This window comes from Condylura cristata, unplaced genomic scaffold (assembly GCF_000260355.1).
Source record: "Condylura cristata isolate star-nosed mole 26May11 unplaced genomic scaffold, ConCri1.0 scaffold00017, whole genome shotgun sequence".
Lineage (NCBI taxonomy): Eukaryota > Metazoa > Chordata > Mammalia > Eulipotyphla > Talpidae > Condylura > Condylura cristata.
Genome location: NW_004567118.1, coordinates 7,466,091 through 7,486,957, shown reverse-complemented (window position 1 = coordinate 7,486,957; position 20,867 = coordinate 7,466,091). Strand labels below are relative to the sequence as shown.

At 39.8% G+C, this 20,867-nt stretch overlaps 1 protein-coding gene across 2 annotated transcripts in view; it reads right to left on the bottom strand.

The window, feature by feature from the left end:
- Nucleotides 1–865: 865 nt before the first annotated feature.
- KAT7 (K(lysine) acetyltransferase 7) overlaps nucleotides 866–20,867 on the bottom strand; it is a 29,641-nt gene continuing 9,639 nt past the window's right edge. The window contains exons 5-15 of one of the 2 annotated variants that reach the window (XM_004684321.2): nucleotides 19,578–19,660; nucleotides 16,349–16,438; nucleotides 14,676–14,774; nucleotides 12,023–12,133; nucleotides 9,605–9,796; nucleotides 7,516–7,605; nucleotides 7,136–7,276; nucleotides 5,980–6,073; nucleotides 3,776–3,922; nucleotides 3,070–3,176; nucleotides 866–2,447 (exon numbers count right to left, since the gene is read on the bottom strand). In XM_004684321.2, the coding sequence (XP_004684378.1) occupies nucleotides 2,346–2,447; nucleotides 3,070–3,176; nucleotides 3,776–3,922; nucleotides 5,980–6,073; nucleotides 7,136–7,276; nucleotides 7,516–7,605; nucleotides 9,605–9,796; nucleotides 12,023–12,133; nucleotides 14,676–14,774; nucleotides 16,349–16,438; nucleotides 19,578–19,660 (1,256 nt within the window). In that variant the 3' untranslated portion in view covers nucleotides 866–2,345. The remainder of the gene's footprint in view (nucleotides 2,448–3,069; nucleotides 3,177–3,775; nucleotides 3,923–5,979; nucleotides 6,074–7,135; nucleotides 7,277–7,515; nucleotides 7,606–9,604; nucleotides 9,797–12,022; nucleotides 12,134–14,675; nucleotides 14,775–16,348; nucleotides 16,439–19,577; nucleotides 19,661–20,867) is intronic. The other variant, XM_004684322.2, reaches the window with a different exon arrangement.

Sequence of the window (20,867 nt, the reverse complement as noted above, 5' to 3'; positions counted from 1 at the left end):
CCTTGATAAAATACCCACCTTTCGGTGGTGGTATTGAAGTGAGGACTGAAGGAGTCCTTATAAGCAAACAGGGCAGTACCCACCACACAGCTCATTCTCAGACACACGCCTAGGGTGAAGACATCTTTTGCTTCCTTATTTAGCTCCCCAGCCCACAAATACTGCTAAAAGAATCAACTAAGAACAACTTTTATCTCAAAGTTTTCACCAATTTCCTTTTTCTGGCAAAGGAAGGCATTAGAAGCACAAAGGCCTGTGGTTTAAGCAAAGAAAACTAGAAATGAGAGGATAACTCATCATTAAGGAATCAAAGTTAAGGAAGGCTCTGGCTTCATCGCTTACTGTGTCACCTTGACTCCAGGTTTCCTTCTCTAAAACCTTGACCTGCATGGTTATTTGCTACTGAAAAATGCAGCTCCTTTCAGAAATCACCTCAACCTAGAAAAGGAAAGGATTAGCAGTCACAATGCTCATTATTAGCAAATGAACTTGGAGAAGAAATGCTTTTCCACCTCCACGAGTATGGACCGTTACCCCACACTGCCTAGCTTCTGGCCGGCTCCTTCAACCTTGCAATCAGAGGAAAATGCACTTTAAAATACTGACTAGTCAGTGCTAGGCATGCCTGTTGGTTGGAACCAAAGTGAGGCAGAGAGACTACATTCCAACTAGACAAATTCAGAGTAAGCACTCCCTCCACACACCGCCCACATCACAGAAGAAAAAAAGACCCACAGTTACAAACCACACTCCTCAATAGTTGGCTGCTGGGGAAAAGTAAATCCCAAGTGCATTTACTGTTAGTAGCAGGTCAGCCATACCACATTCATACATAAATGAGAGCCCCTGGGTGCAAACAGATTTCAGCAGAGAACATGCTTTATTGAGGAGTAGATATAGAACAGCACATTCTAACACATCGGGGGTGAAGGGGGGAAAGCATCAGCTTCTGTAAAAGGCCTTTACCCCTTAAGAAAACCCCCAGTGAAGTTGCTTTTGGATAGTTTAACAGTGACACTGAAACTGGTGGGGAGCTGCCACTGAACATGCTTAAAATGAGCTCCCCTCAACCCACAGTGAGTATAAGTAGTGTACAGGGATGAGAAGAAAGGCACAAATGACTGAGTTGGGGTTGTGGTGAGGGCGTCCCATGAAGACAGCAGTGTAGGAGGAGAGCAAGTTGGGAAGGGTGACATGTCATACATCAAAAGCCGCCCAGTTATAGTGGGCCCAAGAAATTAAAGGGGCCATCTCTTCCTTCACAGGAACCCCACCAAAAGGAGACCATAGAAAAGAGGGAAGATGGTAAATCCCAAAAAGGAAATGGAGGACTTCTTGGCAGGACATGAGCACTTCAGCGCCGGAGGGAGGGCGAGGCACTGTTGCCCAGAGAAGCAAACCTTGGCAGGAGCGGCACTCTTGTGGCTGTGCTGTGGCTGTTGACAGAAGCCTCTGTTGATCACTTTCTACTTCTCTGAGGATGTTCAGATAAAAATCAACTTACGTGGCATTATCGTTGTGCCAAGTCAGACTGATACTGGTGAAAAGGTTCTACAGTATAATTAACTAGTGAACATGTATTTTGGCAGGGACAGGGAGTATGGAGAGAAAACATTTACCACGGGACACTTAAGGTGAGGCAAACTGTGTTCATTCCCTTCCACCAAGCACTGCCCACAGGTAACTCAAATCACCTGTTCCTCATTTCATTCAGCTAGATTATGGGCTATTACCAAAAATTAAACCCTGGAGAGTCTTCAAAAGTATGCCTCTGGTCAGCCTGATACTGAGCAAAAATAAGTAAAGGTCTTCCAATAAAAACGGAGGAAAAGATTTGAAGTGAGATGAACTCAAAGGGAACACACCCTCCCCCCCCACACACAGTGCTACCGCTCCCTGCCACTCCATGATCACATGTTAAGACTAAATGGGAAGGTCCTGGTGGCGGCAACCTCATTTGGAGGTCTGGTGACTGGGAAGCAAGAAGCACGAGTACAAAGGTTAGAAGACATGACACAACCTCATGGGGCTAAAGAACATGAGTAGAGAACCAGTGACTGGACAGGTGCAGTACCGAACAGAACACCTTGGGTCAGTGCTATCAGGGATCCACACGCAAATCTAATAGAGATCCCATCCGGACAACCTCACTGAGGCCGAAACAACAGTTCCTCAGAACCAGCGTCTGCAGTGTACACGAAGGTCGGAGCCAGGACAGTCCTGAGGGGGTGGCCTTCCCAAAGGACACTGTACTTGCCAATCACAAGAGCAACAGAAATGACAGACAGATCCCTAGGGCATGGATTCCTACTGCTGGGTTCGCTGGCTCAGAGTGACAGGGCACTTTAAGTACCCTTTGGAGGGGTCCATTTTAAACAGCTTGGATCCATGGTTTTATTGGAGTTGGATCGCTTGGCCTCTTTGGCTATCCACTCATCAATCAGGTCCTAAGAGAAGAATAGGAAAAATTATGATGTGCATTCAACTAAAACATCATATAAAGGTGGAGCCCAAAATGACTGCGAAAAAGGAATTGTCAATGGTTTACTAGTAATACTACTGTCTAAAAAAAGAAAATGCATTTTACATACAAAATGCTTTCTTATCCAATCTGTTTCTTCTTACGCCATAGTGAAAACTGAAACCCCTTACTCATCTTTCCTTCAACGCAGATAATTAAAACAATTACGTGGCCATGAGTTGAGATGGCTTGTGTTAAAGGAATTTAAGCAACATCCATGAGCACTGGAGTTTGTGAAGATCCCTCCCTACAGAGAGGAGTTTTTCTTTAATCCAAGAAAATCTTTAAGTGATGGAAGTACTGAGATATAAAGCTGCTTAACTTGTACCACCCAAACCTGAGACAGGAGCTTACCAAAAGCTCTGATAAGGATAAGGCAGGCGATAAGCTAATAAGCTTAAGAAAGGCATCAGTGGACAATACGACCAAGTGACAGGTATGTAGCGTCAAATTCCTTTAAGAAAGGAGGATTACCTTTAGGTGTCACTGCCCCATTCATAAGCCTCAAGTACATTCAACAATGAGCAAGCAGCTGATAAAAACCGTACCTGTCTCTTTAAAACAAGGTGTTTTCCTTTCCAGTACTTGAGCATTTGAAGAGCTTGCAGAGTGCTGACAATGTCCACAGGATTCACAGCTGTCTCCTGGCTAATTTCTGAAACAGAAGAACTACTGAGAAGCAGGCCACAGTACAAATCTAACTACTCTACAACCAAGGCTCTTTCCCTTGGAGGAAATCTAGGTGGACTGCAAATGGATGAACTCTTCATAACCAATGTGCCCAGAAAAAGTTTACAAAGTATTCAGTTGACCAGTCTAAAGAACTACAGAAGAGAGATTTACAGCAAGAACTCATTCATGCCCTTGATAGAAAACAATGTCAAAGACAGATCAAATGTAATTTGTCACCCCCTGCATAAGTACAGATATATTAAATACTCTAGGATGTGCCAAAAGACTGGAAAAATTTTCTTCTTTCTCACCATGTTGAAGTGTTAGCAGTCCCAGATTTGAGAAAATGAATCATATACCAGGGGCCAGGTGTTCTGGAATGTTTGGGTACCTTTAGGAAAGGTTTCTGCAAAGGGCCCATTTTCAATGCATCACCTGTTCTCCTCACCAAGTGAAATGCAAAAGAGCACATTCCCCTGGCCAGTTACAAAAGCTGTGACAGTGCTTACCAGGTGATTAAGTTAGGTTACTGAGTGGAGTTAAGGTCTTAGGTAATAATCATCTTAAAGAGTCAAAGCCAACCTTTGATAGAAATCTCTTTGCCCTGGAAATTATGCAAGTAACGGAGAAGTACTTCTTTCCAGTAACTGCGATAGCTTATGAGCCCCAAGTCTGAGAGAGGACGTTCTGGGGAGCCAACTTTCTCTTCCACTTTGGAAAGTAAATAACCTGCCAGGGAACAAGAAAACACATTTTCTAACAGTGTATCTCATCATATTACTGAAAGTATGTGAACATCGTAGAAGGTTTAAGTATCCAAGCTGCTCTGCAAGATTAATTAGTATTCAGTCCTCCAATGAATTACCATGTGGCTGTGGTGTACATTGCCTCTGTATGAACAAAACAGGAGAATGTATTTGCATTTATTTATAATACATTATTAAACTACAGAAGGAGGGCCCTCCCTGGTGGCACAATGATTAAACCCATGAAGCTATTACAGCCACTGCAGCACAAGTTTGATCCCAGGGAGGTGACCCACATGGCACAGCAGACCTCTGCTGGCCCGCCTGCTGCTCCCTTCAGCAATGTACCTCAGTCAATCTGTCTGTTCTACTCCCCGCTGTTTCTAGTGAATCCTCTCAACATACCACCAAACCTCTGGCCTATACCCCAATTCTAGTATGCATAAATAAGGAAGATCTTAAAAAAAAAACTATAGAAGGCTTCATCTAACTTTCTTGACAATGGTTATTTATATATATGTCTTGAGAACAGTGGCAAAGAGGTGGAAAGCCTTTCATTATGTAGCTTTTCATATTTCTCAAATCCCTTTAAGATTTAATAGATTATCTCAGTATTAAATTTCTTTGACGAAAAATGGAACTGGAACTTAAAAGAGTAAATGATTTATAGACCACATCTACTGATAACAATGTATCAATTCTATCTGATTCTGAGTAAAAATAATTAATTAAAGGGGGGGGGAAGAACAAAATTAGGCAAGGTTGAATATTACAAAACCCTGGGCGGGTTTTCCCCTCCCACATCTCTGGCCTATACCCCAGAGCTCTTGTATGAATAAATAAGTCTTTAAAAAAAAAAAATTTGAGGGTGATTTTTTTGGGGATGCAATAGGTTAGTCATAAAATGGTAATCATAAGGGTTATTATAATATCTTTGTATGTTTGAAGATTTCCATAAAATCAAGTTCATAACATAGGTGCTGATTATTCCAGTATATACATTGCCTACCTTCTCTTGGTGGATTCTGCCACCCTCCAATTTACTGTTTCTTAATTTGCTTAAAACTCAAAGATTGGAAGGCTCATCTAAGAACTCTAACCGACTAAAATGTGCCACATAACAGCAAACAGTGAACAAGAGAGTCGACTCATTATTTTTAGCAGCTGTGTTCTGTAAAGTCACCACAAACAATGAGTTAGGGCACACTGAACAGCTGCTCCTAGGGGTCCTGTGAGAATGCAGTTATGTTTTTGTCATGAATGTAATCTTGTTTTATGTGCTTCCATTTAAAAACTCCTACCTAATATATACTGCTGACTAACTGAACAGTGAACCCATGGGTAACAATGCGTTACCATAGGTCTGCATGAAGCCTGTTCAACCCATACATCTCAAGCATATTAGCGCCCTCCAGACAGTACTTAGCACTGCATGTAGAGGTCACTTAATGTCAGCAACTAAAATAAAATGTGGAACGAGTCATGAAAAGTACACTTGTTCACACAGAACTGAAACATGGCATCCTGACTGACCTTAGCTGGGAACAAGCGGTGACTTCCTTTTTGCTACTATTATGTGTCACAACTAACTGCAAAAGTATTGGGAGTATTGGCTTAGGGGGTTACAAATAATTCTTAGTAAGTAGGCAAATTTCCAAACACAATACATGGCTAATGAAGTTCAAAGTCTCAGTCAGGTATAATAGAGTCTACCTCTAGGAAAGTCCCTGACATCTAGGAAAAGATTTGAAGTCTCGTGCATTTATGTGCTATTATTACTAAGTCTCCAACTGGGATATTTCTAAAAAGCTTACTTTATTATCCTTTGTTCCAGTGTAAGGTACCAGGTGAGAGCCCTACACTCACTGTGCTTTATGTGTAACCCGGCCAACTAACTACGACCATGTTCTCTCCTCAGTTGAGTCACATAATAAGTATCAGTCAGTCCTCCCACTCCATACCAGGACTGGTAGAGTACATAAAACAAACAAACGACAAAAAACAAACTTGACGTGGCTTTGAGTTAGTGGTTTCACTTACTGAAATCAATGAGCATCTTGCCATAGCCCTGCCTCATGTACTGAGGCATGGTAAGAATACAGGACACATTGTAGTTGAGGAATGAATTCTTTTCCTAAAACCAAGAGCAAACAGGAGTAGGTCATTTGTTTTCGGAACCGAAGATGTCAGTTGTCCCACAGATACAAAATAAAATAAGATTGTTTGCAAAATATTTGACCAGTCCTGGGGAGTGGCTAGAAGACCCACAGCTGTTCCATCCATACCCTAGACAATGGCTAAAGCCAAAGCCGTGGTTTTCCTAGCTCTAAGGCCTCCAGTCTCATTTTAAGTCGGCTGACTCAGCTTCCTTTAGTCAGAGCAAACAGGGCAGGGTTAAGATTGCTGAGTCAATCTAGAGCAGCATCTTTAAAAGCAATTTTTCAAAAGGAGGTTGTCACAGGAGGCAGGGATCCCAAATAATACGTTACCATTCTGGAAGCGGGAGGGTTAAAAAGCAAAATCACATTTTGTATGACTCTATATGAACTGTCCAAACAAATTTATAGACAGCTGAGCGGGTGTTGAGAGAAATGAAAGTGGCTTGTTATTGGTATGAGATTTTTCACAGGGGTAATGAAAACTGACCAGTGCAATTGCGCAAAGTTGCACAACTCACACTAAAATCCACTTAGTTGTACACTTTGAAACCATGAATTTCACAACATGAATTATGTTCAACACATAATAATCATACTTAAAAGTCTTAAGCAAAAGAAAAATGTCCTAAGCAAAATCTGACCTTGAGTCTTCAAAGGAAAGTGGTGTTATCACTGCCAGCCCAGCTAGCAAGCCAGGCTAAAGGAACTTACTCCTGGTTTTAAGTTAATAACACAGAAGAGGGCAAAGCCAGGAATCCTGGCCTGACTATAAGATGTGGGCTTGCGGGCTGGTAGGCAGGGCCTTGGCCAGTAATTAATAGGCAGCTCCAACCCACAAATGCAGGAATGAATAAACCTGATGCTTTTAATAAAGAAGTGCACATTTTCATGCATCAGCTTTTTTTTTTTTTTAAAGAAGGTGTCATCATTGTCCAGAGTTGCCTCTGCCCATCAGTGATCTGAGTCCCCATATACCAACATCAATCACCCAGCTCGCTCTGGTCAGCTTCAGAGCTAGTTCTCCAGATCCTCCTGACCTTGGAAAAATATCCAATCAGGTGACAGCCAGTGTTGTCCGCTTCTGTCATAACATAGAACAGGAAGGGTTCCACATCATAATATAATGTCTTGTGGTCCAGAAAAAGCTTGGCCAAGAGGCACAGGTTTTGGCAGTAAATCTGGAAGCAGAGAACCAAGAATTCATGAGTAGGCCAGAGAGTCTGAAACTTATTTGATAAAGGCCTAAAAAGGACTAAAAATAAAGACCATGCATGCCATTATTTCTAGTTCAACAGAAACCATCTATCTGTAAAGAGTTCCATCTTCTTTACAAGGTGAGCTGGAGCCAGAAACTGCTTCTGAAGTGTGTCAGTGTCCACATCACCACCACCCGCCTCTTCATCACCATGTTTCACACCTTGTTTTTCTTGCCATCCACTTCAAACACAGAGATTGAGCCTTTGCGATAGATCTCATCACCGGGTGGGTGTTTCCACACACACTTAGCCTGCAAGAAAATCAAACTCACAGAACATAAATGAATCTTCCCAATAAGACAGCTACTCAAAAAAGAAAAGGAATCACAGGGCAAATGTAGTTAGTGGTGATAACAGACAGTAAGCCAACTAGAGAATATAGATTTTCCCCAGCAAAACAAAGACTTCTAAAGTCACTGTAATGCATTTATTGCATTTTTATAGCAGTTTGAAGCTTTTAAAACTTTATTCTGGCACTGTTACAACCCAGGAGATTAAAATCATCTACTACGTAAAAGCCAGATAAAAATACCCTTGCTTGTTATAAAATGCCTTGCACCAACAGGAAATTCTTAAGCAGCTTTTGTCCAGCAGCTTAGTGTTGCTAAGTAAAGATGGGAATACTCATACCATCACCTTTACCAGTAACTTCTTACCACTGAACTATTATGATCTTCCTTTTTCAAGATTAGAACAGACTCACCCACCCCTCCCAAAGTGTTCCTCTGTAATAAGGAAATAGGAACAAGTCCTTCTATGGCTTTAAAAAAAAAGCCAAGGTAGCTGCCTGGTTGAACAGCAAGAAGCTGGAGGGGGTGACCACAAGGGGGCACAAGGCACTCCTTTCCTCGCTCAGGTGCTAAGAGATTAATGTAACCTGTCAGCCACTGCTGTGAATAGGTGACTTCTTGAACAGTTTATGTAATTATAGCAAAAATACAGTTTAAAAGCACAGGTGTACTGAGGTTTTCAATTAAATTTGACTGTGTTTTGGTTAATTCAAGACTCATGCCCCAATTTGAAACATGTAAATCCAAATATTTATTAACTGGAACTGCTTCCAAGAAAGCTCCACCTACAGTTTGTTCCTATCTCTGCTCTTTAACTAACGCTGGCTCTCTCCAACAATAACCAAACTAATCCAACAGTGACTTGTTTAGAAAGAGAAGCCACACTGTTGGCCAAATGGCCAAAGGGCCCATTTCACTGATTAACTGAAATCACAGGAATCAGAAGATTAAAACAGGTATCTATTTCCTTATATTTAATTTTCACAAGCTGTGTAATACACCAAATTTATCTAAACCCTCTGTTTTCTCCTGTTACTAGTTATGGTCCTTTTTGGCTATCTCACAGGCTAGTGACATTATAATAATAAGCAGGAATAAGAGGGGAATAAATGTTAAGCTGCTCACATCAATCAAAATTTATCAGTCTTACTTTCAATCCTAAAATCACGTTTTAGTTTTATCTCCATAATCTACAACTTTGGAAACCATCAACCCCATGTGTCTTAGTGTCTGGACCTGTCTTGTCCATAGACATCACCTTCCTTCTCTGGCATTCTAAGCCCAGCCTCAAGTCAAGCCTGGCACATAGTTTTGTGGCTGTGGTCCACAAAACTATGGACTGCGTGTGGCCCAGAGACGGGAACACACACACACACACACACACACACACAAAGCAGTATCACTAAAGTAGTAGGCTCAAAGGGTTAAAGCATAGCACTATGAAGCTATCTTGAGCCACTGCAGCATCCCTGGCCAAGGAGGTGATCCACATGGCGCAGCAGACCTCTCCTGTCTTGCTCACTGTTCCCCTTAGCAGTGTGTTTCAGTTAATCTGCCTGTTCTGCTCCTCACTATCTCTTGCGAGTCCTCTCATCCACCACACTTCTGGTCGGTACCTCAGCTCTTATATGCATAAATAAACACATCTTTAAAGTGGGAGAAAGAGTGAGTGAAATGACAGAAATCATGGCAGCCTATGTTGCAGGTACTCAGCATATGGAAATCCTGAGAAAGAAAGATGGAAGAGAAGCGACCACAGAAGAAAAGGAACAGCTTTTCTTCTAAGCAGACTAAGTTAACCTCATCATTTCCCCACCCCTGCCCACATGACAGAAATCCTGTAGGGCATGCTTTTCAGTTCACAATTCAGGAAATAAAAATGGCTTAAAGCTGCAATTTAACTAAGTCTAGATACCCACAGCTCATGGCGACCACAGGCACAGGAGCCCCAACAACCTACCATGTGTCGGCGGAGTATTGTTTGGCTCTTCATGTATTTTAAACAGAATTCACACATGTAGAGACGGCCCAGTCGTGCATATTCTTCAGGATAGGGAGAATGGTACCAAGTATCAAGCTCGTAGCGACCAAAAGCAATTGTTTTAATCATGTTGCTCCCCTCTGTGATTTGGCCTTGCAGCCTTAACTTCTCCTATGTAAAGAAATGAAAAGTCAAAAATAAGTAACAGAACCCATCCCATTTGCTTTTTTAAAGCTTCAGTAAATTTCTGGGTATACCCTCATTCTAGTCTATGAGGGAAAAGTCAACAAATGTAGCTTCTACTCAAGAGGACTTCGTGGGCATGGACAGTCAAGAAGCCTACAGGAGATAACACCCTACCTACATTGTCCTGAGCAGGTCTCAACAGAGAGCAGCTCTCCTCTGCTCCCTACCACATTTTGGATATCAAAACAAGTATCAGGCTGAGCAAAACCAAATAGAAAGGCAATCTACCGCAAGTACTGACTCCCCTTAGAAACAGAAAAGCTACAGAATGTGCTGTAGCTACCTGCAGCTTTCACAAAGCTCTGTGAATCTGCATACCATATATGCACACATACACAAGCACCACTCAATGTGGGTGCTTTAAAAGTATTTTTGAAACATGTACAACAACTTAGTTCTGGAATCTAAACTTTAAAAAGTCAAAAATTTTTAGATTATCTCCATTCAGGGGCTGTGAGTTGGTTATAGGTAAAGTACTTGTACATAAGCAGGTGGAAGTTGCCAAAGGGCAGCCTAGGAAAAGCTGCCCCAGGGGCAGGCTAGGGAAAAACGCAGGACATACCCAGGCAACTATTACATACGGCTCCCTACAAGTTTTCTGCAGTATATTTGAGGATTTTAAAAGAAAAACTCATAATTAAATTTTTTAAAAAATAGCTAGGGATTTAGTTATCTATTTGCATACAAGGTTCTAGGCAAGAGGTGTAGGGATGACAGGATCCACCAGAGACAGAGTGGGGAGCATAACAGGTACAGCAGATTGACTGAAACAGGCTATTAAGGAAAGCCTTTGTTAATAAAGGGGAGACTGGAGGGAGAGAGGAGGTCTGCTCTGCCACTGGTGGGTCAGCAACCTGAGGGGAAGGGAGAGAGGCCAAACTCAGGCCTTAGTGGTGATAAGCTGAGATTTAACACCTAGGCCACCACGGAGGCCCTGATCAATCTTTTATAAAAGATATGATTCCTTTATAAACAAGCTTTGCCGGACACATTTAGTCTGGTTAAGTAAATAAGCTCAATCATTAAAATTTTTTTAAAGGTGTTGAAAATTCTGCCTCAGGTATAAAAACTTACGTGTAAATTAACTGTAAGTCAGAACAGATCAGGAGTGGGTATGGTGTGATGTATACAGCTGCTAAGAAACTGTATATCTGCAACTTTTATAGTGTTGTAAACTTACACCAGATCAATTAAAATAAAAATAAAATTTAAATGATGGCCAGTGAAAAGCGTAGCTTTAAACTGCATCTCCAGTTCATAAGATGCTTATGGCTTTTTGGCAATATAGTAACTGTGGTATCTTTTCTTTCTTTTTTTTTTTTTTTAAAGATTTATTTATTTATGCCTACAAGAACTGGGGTATAGGCCAGAGGTGTAGGAGTGAGAAGATTCACCAGAGAGAGTGAGGAGAAGAACAGGTCTCCCTGTTCTAACTTGTCCTGCAGTGGCTGTGGACAGCTTCACAGTCCTGTGTTTTAACCCCCTGCGCCATCAAGGAGGCCCCAGTAATTGTGATGTCTTGAATAGGTGTTTAGGTGTGTGCTCAGGCTGCCCTTGATGGGTCTGCCACAGGGCAAACTGGTAGTTAATTCCCCTGTGATTTGTTCAGCTCAACTATCTGAAAACATCCACTCTTTCTGCAGCCTTCAAAGAGGTCAAAAATAGAAACTGGATCAAAGGGTCAATAGAAAGCTATTTTAACATATAAAAGGTGGCTGTGTCAAATTTACTTCTAAAATGTAATCTAAAAAGCTGACAACAGCCTTTTCACTACTCTTCACTGTTTTTACTCTATAGCAGTATTGAGGGTTGAGTATAAAGGGGAGCTCCTGTTAGGGTTAAGAGTCCAACAAAGAGGGGTAGCTCCTAGTCTAGAGGTTCTTAGAATTGCAAATTACCTGAGACAAAGGGGCACCAATTGTTCACCCAGGCTTCCAGGAGTTGGGGTGAAGAGGGAAAAACCATAAGAACTGGGAAAGGAAGAGGGGCCATTAATTTTAAATATGAATGAGGACAGTGGCAAAGGTAGCTAGGGGGGAAGAGGTTTCCAAGGTACATTTAATTCCTATCAAACTGATTGCCGATCATTTTTCTTGGCAGTTCTAAGAGCCTTTCACAAGTGGCCCTCAGCAAGGAGGTTTTAACACTCACCAAATCCTCGGAAGCCCGGGCTTGCGCTCTCCGGAAAAGATCCAAATCATACTCGCTGGTCAGGTTTTCCAAGAGAGGTTCCCGAGTGTTCCCATAGGTCTGTCTGTGTTCCTAGGAAAATAAAAGAGCATGATAACCTCTGCTTTTAAGAACTTAATCTCTTTCATTTGAACGGACGCCAGAGGGCCATGCACAACCTTGCCAGGTGTTACACTGGAACAGGATGGTCCCCAAAAGGGTCACTGCCCTGTAACAATACTAGGCACCCCGGATTTGGCACAAAACATACGATTCATCAGGTCAGTGCCGGAAGACACCCACTAACTCATGAATCTGGAGAGAAAATACTCCTCCACTTTTCCAAAAGGGAGTTTCACTCCATCTGTAATGGAAGACCTCGAGGATCAGATACTTTGTCTTGATTTCTTTCTCTGAAAATTCACCTAATAGTAAAGTATAGCAACTCCAAAGGCACAACAAACTCCTAGAATCCTGAGATCTGAAATGAATCTTAGAGAGATACCCAATTTCAAAAGAAAACAAAACACTGAATCCCGTAAGTTTTCAAGTCTAAGATTTTAAACTGAAAGTAAAATAGGCAGGAAGGAAGGAGCAGTTGAACTAAGCAACCCTTTTCACTTGAACTGCTACACCCACTCTCTGCCAAGAGCTTAATGCTCCCACTTTAGAACTCTGGTCCAAATAAACTGGAAAAACAGACTGGTTTCTTTTAGAAATGTTTTACTAGGCAGCTCTCCTCCCAAGACTGCCTGCCTCTTTTTTCTAATAAACTTGCCCTTTAAAATGTAAAAAAGAAATATAAAATAAAATCTTTTACTACATATTATGCAAAAATAAGAGGGGATACTCAGAAAACTAGAAGCATAAGAAAAATTCAGCTTTAAGTACGTAATTCAGTTTTAAGTATCAAGTCTTACCATGATAGCTAATACAAGTGTCCACTCATTAGAAAGAAATCCCACAAGTGAAATTTCCCTTTTAAGCCTTTGAATCTAGCCCTTCCCATTCAGTCTTAAGACTCCACCCTCCCCTCTCCCAACCCCCACCCAGAGAACAGAGATAATGGTTGTAAGTGGAGTAGATGGCTCATCCCAGGAGAACATTACAGATTTCACACATATATTAGCATATGAAGAAACCATTCACCAATACCATTCCTTCAGGTAAAATATGTTCTGGTTAATTCCAGGCTCATCTACTATGTACCTTTTTGCATTCTGATTCTGTCATCTAAGATTTATGTTCTAAGTATTATAGTTTTCATGAACTTTTTTACTACTTAAACACTAAAAAAAATTCCATCCAGCATTTTTTACAGGGAAGACTGGGTCGCAATAAACTAGCCCAAATTATGGAAAAGCAGATGTTTGCAAGATAAATTTCAGGAGCTCTTTACTTTAGACACTATTTCTACCTGTACGGTTCCACATAAAATAGCTCTGTAAAACTCAGTTTCCCAATCTGTAAAAAAGGAAGCACACCATCCATCATACAAGACTGCTACAAAGATTAGGGAGGCACAAAACCACCGGCCTAACTTTTGAACACGGAATACATGGTTTTAGCGAACTAGTACATCTCTTTCAAACTTGGTAAAAGATATAAAGACAAAGGAATATACAACCTGATAGTCTGCTACTGGGGCACAGCTCCCCTACACAAACCCAAAAAATCTAGTGTCAAGTGCTGAGCTCTAAATTATAATTTTCAAGACAGGGACAATACCAAAAAGGTAATTGGCCTATCTTTGCCTTAGTGAGGCCATACTGACTATCTCATACGCATAACCATACTTTTAATAATCTAGTCTAATGCCTAAATAAGCAAATATTCTAACACCATGAAAAAAATAAAAATATGCATCTGAAGATTGAGAGGCCATATACCAAAATACTAGTGGTATAACTTGAACAGTGATTTTTATTAGGTTTTTCCTTCTCTTTATACATTTATAATAAAATATGTCTTCACTTAACACTTAAATTTTATACAAAAAATTCGAGAAAATTCTAATGAAATTATTCAAGATATGTAAGAGAAAATGCAGAATTCAAAGCTGTATTTATAGCAATATCCAAGTTAAAGAAAACAGGCATTAAGTCAAGCTGAAAGGGAATGTCCCACAGCGTTAACTGTGGGGTTGCTTTAAAAGAGCAGGATCAATGATAATTTCTACATCCTTTCCCTAACTGTTCTGTATTTTCTATTATAAATGTGCATTACTTTTAAAACTAGGAAGAAAATTAAATACTAAAAAAGAGATTTATTAAAGAAGATATACACAACTAACACCTATTATCATGTAGGAATTTTATTTTTCTATCAAAATAAGTTTACTACTTTTAGCTTAAATATTCTCCCTTATACAGAAATCATCAAGTCATGGTATTTGTTTGAGTGGGTAAACTTAGCCCTTTAGAACTAAAGTGAGGTTTACAAATGACTAAGTTCTAACTGTGTTTTTGTTTTTTAAAAACCACCTGCTTCCACTCTTACCAGCCCAGATTGGAGGGATTACCAATTGACAGGGGAAGGAATACTAAATGGCAAATCTGAAGAGCTGAAGCTTAGAAACCAAAAGAGGTCAAATGTGACAGCAATTCATGTTAATTCAGCGTTTAACTTTTCTTACCATATATTTCTCTTTCTGTTCTTTGCTTAGCCCAGAATTCCTTTTCTTCCTGAGTTCAGCCACCTTTTCTTTATATCGCAGTTGCCTCTCTGTTGGTGCCTAAAAGGGAGAAAATGGAGGAGGGAAGAGAAGAAAAAACGTGTTATACCACCTTGCAACTACTGGGTCATTTTAAAATTCCCAACTGGGCCCTCCCTGGTGGCGCAAGAGGTTAAGTCTCAGTACTAATGAAGCTATCTACAGCCTCTGCAGCTCCAGCTTGATCCCTGTCCAGGAAGCTGACCCACATGGCACAGCAGATCTCTCTTTTCCAGGGGCCTCTGCCCCCAGCAGTGTATTTCAGTTGATCTACCTGTTTTGCTCCCCGCTCTATCTCTGGTGAATCCTCTCACCCCCACACTTCTGACCTGTACTCCTGTCCTTGAATGCATAAATAAACCTTACAAAAAAAAAAAAAATTCCAAACTCAGTTCCCTCACCACCTAGACACTGTCAGTGAATATGAATTCAGGAATGTACTTATTTTAATATTAACCCAAACAGAGCATAAGGTAAGGATGGAAGTCTCCACCAACACAACAGGAATAAAGAGTTTTAATTCAGTAAGTATTTATTGAATGTTACTGTTTCCAAGTACTGATCTGACCAGCAGCAAACAAAAATGAATAAAAATTTAAGATCTGCATAATTATAGATCCCAAGATAGGGAATGAAGAAAAGAATTGCTACCACTTAGAGAGTGCTTATTACCTGCCAAGCACTGGGGATAGGTACTTAATATGCATAATTTTGCTGACTTCCCTGCCAGAAGGTATTCTCTACTCCTTTTCACTTACAAGGAAATAAAGTTTAGGGAGGTTAGCTGACTGCCCAAGAACACACAGCTAGAAAAACAAATTCACATTGTCAAATCCAGATCTGTTTGGCTCCAAAGTCAAACTTCTCACCATGGTTCCTCTCTATCCACCTAACCACAAAAAAACAGACACTTATAGAGGGGCTCAGTATATATAACAAGTAAGAAGGGCCAAACTGACATTTGGAAAACATTAAAATGGAAATACGTAAGAAAGAAATTCATTAGTGGTAGATCTGATAAGAATTCCTACAATAGCTGAGGTGGCAACTTAGAAGGATAAATATGATCTCTTGTATAGGTACAGGTTTCTAAGCAAAAAAGCAGGAACAGTAAAGGTGAAAGGGCATCCAGGGAAGAAGGAGTGAAGTATAATAAAGGAACATTCAGAAAGGCAGAAGAAATACAGTAAAGTGACATCCAGGAAATCAAGGAAGAGAGCAATAGATGAAATATGACATAGTCAACAGTGGCAAAAGCTTACAAGTCACTGGTGACCTTGAAAATATATCAGCAGAGTGGAAGACTTTGAAGGTAAACGGCAATGGGTTAAAAAGCAGATGCTAAATGAAGAAGTAGAGCAGCAAGAATAATCTTCCAAACAAGCAGGATGATGGTGATGGTGGTTATAGATAGCACGATTCCTTCATTTATGAGGCAGGAGGCATGAATATCACTATTCAGAAAACAAATATGCGTCTGACTCTTTAACTAGAAGACTGCTCGTTCAGACATGAAGAGAAGAGACAGATCAGCCTAAAGACATTATGGGACTCCCAAGCTGTGTGGATGGCCAGAGCTTTAACGAGGCCCATACCTGGTGCCTGGTTGCATGCCTGTTGTTGTCATCTTGCCTGTGGGACAGCATCCTTTCTTCTATCTGCTTATCCCGGCTCTGTGCTCTCACCTGCAACCATCAACAGCATCAATAAATCCACCTGTTTCTAAGACTATGTTAACTTACAGCGTAAGAATACAACAGTATCCTCCTGAACTTAGTTGGTCCATTAACTTTCAAAGGGTCTTCACATTTATTACCACAACCTCTATAAGAAACAGATGAGGCAAGCTTCACATTCTGTTTTCTCAGTCATTAACTGAGAATCAAAGACATGAAATAATTAGAGCTAACTGGTGGTGAAACTAGACTTTAATTAATGATCTTGACCCTGGAATCTCCACTGCACAATTAGAAAACATGAGGACATGCAAGAACAGAGTAAGGAAATACGAAGAAAAAGCTAGAAACCTGGAGTCAAGTTTACAGAATAGCTGTAGCCAAGTGACTTAAGACAAGTCCCATTAGCCAATGGTTTCAGTTACATCTTCCAGGGAGTAACGACTCACATCCAATTACCTACCCAACTTCAACACTAAAAACTCAGCATGATCAAAAGGGAATGACATTCTCCAACCCCAAACCTTCCCTATATCAATAAACAGTAGCACTTTCTAAACAACTGATGAGGTCAACGAATTGATGAGGTCCTTGATTCTTCACTTTCTCTTACAATTCACATTGAATCTACCAGCAAGTTTAACAGGCTGCTCCCCTCTAAAAGATATTCTGAGTGTCTCCACTAACACTCGTCCTGGCTAGGTCACCTTCTACTGCTTGAACTTTGCAGCAGCCCTCCATCGAGCCTAACTTGCATCAACTCTTGCCCTTCCAGTCCATTCTCCATGTATTAACAAGCTGTGATATTTAAAAGATTTTGCAGCTGTAATCACACCTCTGCTAAAGCCCTCCAAATACTTTTCATTTGCCATCAAAATAAAAACAGACTCTTTGTGCCAAAGTCTACAGGGTTCTCTATGATCTGTTTCCAGCTTCCTCATTTTTCATCACTTTCCAGTCATCTTGCCCGACTTTCAGTTCTTCAAACCCAGCAGTCTATCCTAACTCGCTACCTCTGCACTTGCTCCTACTTCTGTATCTCTTCTAGATCTTGATCCAACTGCCTCTTTGGTATCAGTCATGACTCAAAGCTGAGAACAAATGCCAACTCCTCAGCAAGGCCTCCCTTAGCTTCCAGAGCAAAAGCAGTGCGGTACCCATCATCCCAAACAGTCAATCTATGCTACCTTTAGTCTCAAGGAATGCATGTGTCATTACAAGGAATTCTTATTCATTTTTATGTTGATTTCGCCTCTCCCCATATTTCCCCATGAGAATGTAGCTCCATGGATGTGCAGTCTTTTTATGGCATTCATAGAAACCTCAGATACTTGTTAACACTGTGGCACATGTAGTCACAGATCTCTGACTGAATAAAAATGGTGACATCATTGTCATAAACACTTACCAGGGTAGTCAGAGTAATCATGGGTATTTAAAACTCGATAGGCTTTTGTATAAATGAGAGGAACTACTTTAATCCTTTCAATTGAGACTCTACATGTAATAAAAAGATGACAATTTTCAGAAATTCTCCTGGTCCTCCAAGTACCAGTTATGGTAGTAAAGATGGGTTATGCAGAGCCTGTTCCAAATGCTAGAAATGCTGTATTTTTTTTTCACAAATTTTCTTCTCCACATTAATCCATTTTCCTCTTTTTTAAAAATGCTAGAAGTGGCCCTCCCTGGTGGCGCAGTGGGTTAAAGCACAGCACTGAGAATCTAAAGCCGCTTCCGCATGAGTTCAATTCCCGCTTGCCCCGGAGGTGACCACATGGCGCGGCAGACCTCTCCTGACACGCCCGCTGCTCCCCTCAGCAGTGTACTTCATCCATCTGCCTGTTTTGCTCCCCACTCTGTCTCTGATGAAGCCTCTCGCCACCCCTGAGCCTCTGGCCTGTACCCCAGTTCTGTATACACAAATAAATAATAAATCTTAAAAAAAAAAAATGCTAGAAGTAACATGTTCCTATTGCAATTAGCCAAAAGTTGTAGAAGTTGTGCCTTAAGAAGATTTTTATGTAGAACCATCCATAGCATTAGACCATTATGTTTAGAGATTAGAGGTAGAGGATAACTCTCAAAAAACAGACACCACAATCTTTTTCAAAGAAAGAAGCACCTACTTATTAGTCTCTGATGCAGGTGTTGGCAAAGCTATTCCTATTTTGACTTGGCTGCAGGTGGAAGGCCTACTCTTACACAGAGCAGAAAAAACTGCCACTTACACAAGAGTTTTGGAATGAAGAAAAATAAAAGTGAGTCCTTTGTCCTTAAAATACATATAAGTAATGGAAATATACTGCTTCACTGAAAGAAGAAACAAAGAAACTTTCTATCCTAGGTCTACTTGTAAATAAGAATACAAATTCTTGAGTCAGGAAGAATAAATGTTAGCTGGGGAATCTAATCTTTCTCAGAATCTCAAACTGGCCCAGACAGGAATAAACCTATGACCCGGCCTCACTAGCAAAATAACCATGAAAATAACTAATACTTTGGTCTAGCCTGCTAACCTGTTCAAATACTACTTGAGCAATTCATTGGGCTATAACATATTCAACTCTTGCTTCCCCATAATTAGATTTTTGGTTCCATCTTGAAAGTGACAATCCACATACAAAATAGTTTAAGCTCTACTTCAAAGTATATTATCTCCAAACCCTATATATTTTCAAGAATTTAAAAGAACTAGCCAAGAGGGGGTATGACTCAGAGTAACAAAATGTACAAGTATTCCACAGAAGCACTGAGAGGGGAATTATGAAAAAAGCAAATGTCTTCATAGAGTTGTAAGGCAAGAATCGAATGCATAAATATTGAGAACACAAATTTATGCAAAGTATCCCTTGATGGAAAAGATTCCTAGCAGTCTTTAAAGTCAATTTTTAGCAGAAAATATCAGTGCACTAAAACAGTCCACAAATAAGCTCCTTGTTAATTTCTTTCGAGGCACTCATTACATATTCTATATTCTTTGTTCTGTTTTAACTAGTTCTTAAATAAGTCCTTATTAAATTTCCTCCACTAGAATGTAAGAACAAAGAGTTGCCCATTTTGTTCACACTGTATCCCCAGTGTTTAGCAAAATGCCTGGCAAATGGTAAACACTCACTAAGTATATGTGAATAAATGAGCATGCAATTACCTTGCATTCATCAGCTGAGAGGTTATGATAGAGCGGGCATCCTGAGATGGAGAAATGTCTCTCATGTTTTCCTGTAAGGTGTCCTGTTGATGAAGGAAAAACAATCTCAGAATAGAAAATTTAAGCCTGGTGGTATTTTCCTCTGATACAAAGCTGATTTTTTTGCTGTATTTGTCAAATACATGTCAGATCAAGACTGAATTCACCAAAAGTAAGTGCTGTTAGGTACATAGCAATGAACTCTTTTCTTTCACAGAATGGTCCAAACAATTTTGCACCTGCTTGGGCATGTATGTTCATAGACACCTATGTATATATAAATTGTAGTTCTTTATGTTCCAATGTTATTTTAAATAACAATGTTTTTTAAATTCCAAAATGTCTAAATCCATATTTTTATAATAAAGGAACAAAATTAAAAGTAGGAATTTTTTGGGTGGAAATTAACTTTCTTATATTGACTTAATCAAGACTTAGGTGCAATAATTTTATGCATGCATATTATGCAATGCTATCTAATTTGAACTTCTTCCAATATCAAAAGAAAACATAAATATTGCAGAACAAAATGTTCTTTTCTACCTGTAATAAAACATTAATATTTTGATCAATACATTCGTTTTGTGGAGGAGAGTTGGTTTTGTTTAAAGATTTAGTTTCTCTCTATAATCAAACTTTTACACATGCAATTAGCACAAAACCTTCTTAAAAGGAGAAAACGTTAGAAATGATATTGCAACACAGACTTCATTTTATCTAAAGGGAGACTTCATTTTATCTACAGGGATACTCTTCATTTTTCTATTTTCATGTAGTTTTCTTTTTATACATCTCTTAAACCAAAGGCTTATAAACCTTTCATTCATAAAGCTATGAGTGAAAAGGATAGTGAGACAATAGTTATGAGACAAAAAGATAACCTAGTTAAGCTAAATTACAAGTCAACAAAAATAATTTTGTTTCATAGAAAACAAGACATTTAATTTTGGGTGAAGGAGACATTGGGGTTTTACAAATTATACAGGACTTATAGAGTAAGTTTTAAAGGGCAATAAATAGTAGAGAGGGAAATATATTTTATGTAGGCTGCCATTTCCTCGCATTGAGTATTATTAAAAATTCATTTTTAGAGAACCATACAATTTATCTTAGACAGAAAAAACTAAGTTATTAGTTTTTAAATACCATGCATAATGCAGTTGTTAAATACCATGCATAATGTAAAATGTGAAGGCTACTACAAGTCTTTTTAGAAATTATATATCAGTAACTTCTGAATAAATTATTCAA